The sequence below is a fragment of the Phocoena phocoena genome, chromosome 10 (assembly GCF_963924675.1).
Source record: "Phocoena phocoena chromosome 10, mPhoPho1.1, whole genome shotgun sequence".
Classification (NCBI taxonomy): Eukaryota; Metazoa; Chordata; class Mammalia; order Artiodactyla; family Phocoenidae; genus Phocoena; species Phocoena phocoena.
Window position 1 is genome coordinate 4855805 of NC_089228.1, and position 6000 is coordinate 4861804.

General features: G+C 44.9%; 1 protein-coding gene across 1 annotated transcript in view; it reads right to left on the reverse strand.

Annotated features, from left to right (window-relative positions):
• MKRN2 (makorin ring finger protein 2) overlaps positions 1 to 6000 on the reverse strand; it is a 28109-nt gene extending 22109 nt beyond the window's left edge. Inside the window, exon 1 of the mRNA XM_065885483.1 lies at positions 5920 to 6000. Coding sequence (XP_065741555.1) covers positions 5920 to 5945 — 26 coding nt within the window. The 5' untranslated portion in view covers positions 5946 to 6000. The remainder of the gene's footprint in view (positions 1 to 5919) is intronic.

Below are 6000 nucleotides of genomic sequence, written 5' to 3' on the forward strand. Positions count from 1 at the left end.
GTATGTTATCACTAATATGTGGAATCTAAAAAATATAACAAACTAGTGAATGTAACAAAAAAGAAGCAGACTCACAGATACAGAGAACAAACTCGTGGTTACCAGTAGGAAGAGGGAAGGGGGAGGGGCAATATAGGGGTAGGGGGTTAAGTAGAACAAACTATTAGGTATAAAATGAGCTACAAGGATATACTGTATGACATGGGGAATATAGCCGATATTCTATAAGAAATATAAATGGAGTATAATCTTAAACAACTATGAATCACTATATTGTACACCTGTAACTTACATAATATTGTACATCAAGTATACATCAAGGGGGGGAAAAAAACCCTGGGAATAACTTGAGGAAGACGCAGCTGGAACATCACCAAATGCGACTGAACACAGAAGGCCTAAACCTAACCAATTATGTGGTTGTGCCTGGAACTGGAGAACTACTGACAACGTTCAAACGTTGGGAAAGGGAGCTGACTCTAAGGAAGGTCAGAAGGCCCGGCCTGTCCCTCCCAGAGAAAGGGGACCAGAGAACACAGGTGGCAAGTCATGCTGCACCTCGGCCCTACAATGGGCCTGGGAGGCTGCTGAGCTGGAGACCACAGGTGTTGAAGCCCTTCCATCCCTCCTTGCTGCCTAAGCACACTTCTAACTTTCTCCACCTGTCTATCTCCCCAAAAGCAGAAGTGCCGACCAGGCCCACCTGACAATTTCTTTTCTCCCGGGAAATGTTAAAAGGGTATTCTACTTTGTATGTCAGTTTCTACTGAGTTTGGGTAGCATGAGCCATCTCTAAATACACCAACAGAATCAAGTTTCTGAGCCTACAAAGATGACTGGACCTGTGACGTAAGTGACTATACCAAGGTGGCGTCCTATAGGGTCTTTTCTAGGTGGTCAGTTATGCTTTTCCCAGGCAACACCCACTGGGAGTCTTCCACTAAATCAGAGATTGTGTAGTAACTTGCTATAAGGCTGCTGCAGATTTACTTAAAAAGAAAGAAAAAAGGCTCAGAATCTGGCAAACGAAGGGTATTCTTGTTAGAAACTTAAAAAAAAAGGCCTATATGAAAAGAATCTTGTCACAATACCGATTTAAAAAGTATGCAGCAGAGTTAATAGAGCAGGTCTGAGCCTGCTTACGAGGCAAGGCCCTTCTTATAGCACCTGGGACTTGGCTGGTAAACAGTTCCCTACACTGATATAAACTGTCTCTAAGTGATCGAAGTGGCTCACTGTGCCTATACTGTGTACAATGTGGTTTACGCTGAACACCTGCTTTCCTTCTGGGAGCCTGGCTTGGGTACCTGCTGGGCAGAGGGTGACCGTCCAGGGCACTGGATCTCTAGTGGGCTTCCCTGGGCACATGTTGCTGCTGCATTTCTGCTGCGGGAGGAAGAGTGTGCTGTGACCCTTTATGGGAGGAAGTGAGGGCAGGAAGCCTGCACATGGGCTCCTCCAGATGCCGCCTGAGTCCTTCTCCCTTGTGATCCATCTGACTCCTCACTACTCACTGTGATCAATCTTAGCCTTGAGTACGACTATGCACTAAGTCCCATGGGTCATTCTAGCCAATCACTAGCTGTAGGGGTGGTCTTGGGATCCCGGACACGAAAGTTTATTACGCTTCTAAACAGTCTGGTAATTCTTCTTGAGAAATGCTACTCAACACTGTGACATTGTTCCAATCATCCTCAAGTATGGTAATCTTTGAAGGTATAAAAGTAAAAAAATAAAGAAAATCAGTGCCAAGAGCCAAATCCGATGATCAGGATTAGTAAACTCACAAAGAGTGGAAGAGAACAGGTTCACACTGGTTACATAAACAGGTTCACAAAAGAGAGATCTAACAAATACTTCATTAATAATTTCTTTTGGAGAACTAGACAAGATTTCCTGAAAGAATCAGGATAAGAGACTACCACAGCTTCTCTACCAGATACTACCTGTTAACCAGGCATGCAAGAGGAAGTCCTATTCAGAAAACTTGCCTTCCAAACTGCACTATCCTTCCCATCAAAAATCCAAAATATTTAACCACCACCTAAAGCTTCTAGTTTTGTCACTTATAAGCTGGTGACTTCATGCAAGCCATTTTACTTCTGTAAGTGACTGAGCTGAAATCTTAACAGGTTCAAAAATAACTTCTAGGCCACCATCACTGCCTTCAACAAAGGTGGGTGTGAAATAAGTGTTATAAGAGGTAGAGCCAGCCAGTCCTATTTTTGTAGCATATGTCACCATTTCCACTCCCCAGTGACAAACACAAAACTTCCCTGAGCGCATCCTGCCTGTCCTTCGGGGCATCTCTGTCATCCGCTTATAGCGATTCCTCAGCATCTAGGTTATACTAAACTTAATCCAGGCCCTTTTCATGTTACACCCTGTAATAAACTTCCAACTGCTCACCCTTCCCTATGGCCAAACCATACCTTATATCTTCCTAGAGAGAAGACTGAGACAGGAGCTGGGGAGGAGTGTGGGCTGTTGCTAGTATGAGGGGGGAAGTGCATGGCTGGAGACTCAGAGCAGGGAGATTCTTTCTAGGGGACACTCCAAAGTCATCTGTTATCCTGGGTGACCCCAAAGACCGTTTCAGATGGTGTGGCTATTATACGCTGCAAAGGATATGAGGTTCACTACTGGCCACAGAACCGCCAGCGGCTCTCGCTGTGCCTGACGGCTGAACCAAACAGAATCAATCTGGTTTCTTGCAGGTCTTTCAACGGTGCCTGCCTCTAGCAAAACACTTTTGCAAATCGTTTCCAGGTATATGGGTAATTTGCATTCTCAGTGTCGCCTTCCTTTCTGTTTTCGCACATAATTTCACAGACTTAAATTCTATGGCCGTACCGCTTGTGACAAAAGATCCATTAAGGGGGACACAGCTAATGCGAGGCATGGTAGTAGGCTTGAAATAACTGATAAGAGGTGGGGATGAAATAAAGTACAGTGTAGTGGGTAAAGGAAGACCCTGAGGTCAGAGAGCTTCCTGTGACCTTGAGCAAATTAATTAAATCTCCAAACCTTTTTCCCCATCTGTAATATGATATAGTTGTACTTCACAGACTGCATGTCAGTGCTTAGCCTAACACACCATAAATGCTCTTAGGATGGTTAGTCGTTGTTATCTTATCTCTTAACCAACGCTGCTGGTTAGGCATGACTATCCCAATTTTACAGATAAAGAGACTGTGATACCAGAATCAGAATCCAAAACTGCCCAAGTCTGGAGCTGAAGCTCCTCCTCCCACTCACTGGCCACAAGATGCCCCATATTTTGTGACTTTCAATGAGTCAAAAGCTCTAGGCCCGACTCTCAGGAAACTGTAATTCTAGGTCTTGTACTACTGATTAGAAAACAAAGGGACCTCCATCACACTGAGGAGGAGGACAAACAAACTGGTTACCAAGCAATAATAAAGGCCTGCACCAGGGCTTTGAAAACAGACTGGAAGACATAGGGAGATGGTTTGGAAAAAGAATCAGCAAAGAAGGATCCCCAGATTGAAATTCTGGATAGAGTGGACTGTCAAGACATCAGGGGAGCTGACTGATAGCACAACTGTGTGAGGGGCCATTCTTGCATTCCAGGCAATAAATATGCAGTATCTTGGTCATTAAGTCTCGGAATCCTAACATTTCACATCCATCTCTCTGAGAGAAATAATTCGTATTAGAATGGAAGCAAAACAAACTCCCTGTCCAGCTGACATTCAGAATAAGCAAGTATATCACACCCCACAGCAAGGAAAACAAACGAAAAAACAGTTTGCACCCTGACATAAACCAAAAACAGCAAACCACCCAGTTTAGATCTGGTCCCCCAAATAAATCATACCTGGATCATTTCATGTAAGTTACCAATGTGTGGAGATAATGACTTCAGTGAATAAGATAATCAAGTGAGAAGAGCTTTCCCATCACGAGCACACTAACGTAAACCCGGTACGCTTGGTAATATGGTCGTTTTTCCTGCTTAAATATGTGTTCTGTTTTTTATTTGGCAAGGCAGCCCTTGTGAGGGCCCAACTCCTTCACATCTCTTTGCAAGTAACCTTTATTTTCCTTATGGTTTTGGCTGAGTTTTCCTTTCATATGACCATATTAAAAGCTTTGAAAATTCCTGTATAAAGAAACTTTAATTTAGCATTTCCGAAACTTATCTGGGAGCCATAGGGTCTACAAGAGCATAAATTCTGATGCCACATATCTGCCACCTGGAAGCTGAATAACCTTGGCAAGTCACCTCAATGCCGAGGCTTGGTTTTATGATCTGCGGAATGGTGCATGTTGCTGGATTACATGCGACACGTTTGTAAAGAACCTCAAAGAGCACCCAGCACACTGCAAACCCCTGCAACGAACAACAGTTAGTACTTAAACAGAATTGATTCCTTCCCAACGTTCCAACCCACTCTAGTTTCTCTGCACCAATTTCCTGCAGGACACCCCTATTTGGGAAAAACAGAATTGAAGCTTTTAGGTCAGGTCATCTCCTAGTATAGAAGGAGAAAACCCAAGATGATCCTGATTTACATTTTTGTTCCTGCAGTTAGATGTGAATTAGGGGCAAGGTTCAAGCCTGAGCATAAGCTTTCCTTATCTGTAAAATTAGATTACCACACAGAGTTGAGATTCAATTACAAAGCATCATATAAACGTGCACCATTATGTGGCCGCATCTGAGGAGCAGTAACCAAAAGTTGCTATACAGTCCACAATGACTAAGAATATTGCTCCAACAGGGGGAACTTTATACAAATAAAAATAAACATACACAAAGGTCTTCACAAAAGACCTTCTATTACAAATAACCTAGTAAAACTCTTTTCTACAGACACGTGCAAATTTCTGACAACTGCTAAATATACGTCACCTAGGCCTTGCATAAACTGACTGAACGGTTAATATAGACTAATGCTAACAGGAAACTTTTTACATTACACTGTCTCAACTATTCATACTAACGAAAAAAAGTAACAACACAGATGATAATTAAATAAACTGCTCATTACACAATCAAGCCATACAACTGTGGGCTGGTTTTTTCCCCCCTAATCAATGTTTCTCACACAGACTTAAACCAATTATGAAAAGAAAAATCGTACTTTCCAGGTCCAATAAGACTAGGATCCCAGTACCTTCAAGCCACACGCTTAGCAAGGAATGAGGGTGTTACTCGTCAAGTTATTTGTATTTAACAGGGGCAGTGCAGCCACCCGGCTTTGAATTTTCTACAACCAGCCACCCATTAATGTTGTATTTCTCCACGGAAATGGGTCTCTCAGTAAGATGAGAATCTCAACCTCCGTTAGCCTGAGATTCCTGCAATGCAAAATAGGAATAATGTCTGCCTAGTAGTGAAGACTGGTGACGAGTATAAATGACTTGCGAATATGCGGGGCAATGAACAAACTTCCAGTAAATGCTATTTTCCACACAGCAATTCTTAACTCGCTAACTCTGCAAGTTTACGCTGCATCGGAATTCTCCAAACTCTTAGGAAACCAAGGCCGCTTTCGGGGCCCCAGCTTCTTTGAGGCCCTCACCGACGATTAACAGCCTACACCTGCGTGGTATCTCCATCTGTAAACCACCTCCTGGTGCCCCTTTACTCAACTCCAAATCACCTTTTCCAGCTAAACCCTCCTGGCCCAGCCTCCAGGACCGCACCAGCACTCCTTCCTTCCAGCCGCCCGCGCTGGCTTCGTCCAGATGTCGCCACGAGGCTCGGCCACGCACCGCCGGGTCCCAGGCTCCTGCCGCCGGGCCCCAGGCTTCGGCCGCCGCGCCCGCCTCGCCTGCGGAAGCCGTACCCCGAACCGGGAGCCACTTTCCACGACCCCGCTCCGGCTTGTTTCCCTGACGCAGGACTGGGGCGCACCCGGGTAAGGACCTGCGGCGCCTCGCACTGACCTGCAAGTGACCTGCTTGGTGCTCATGGCGGTCGGGTGTTAGAGCCGCCGTCCCGCCGCGGCCTCTCGCTCTCGTCGCCGC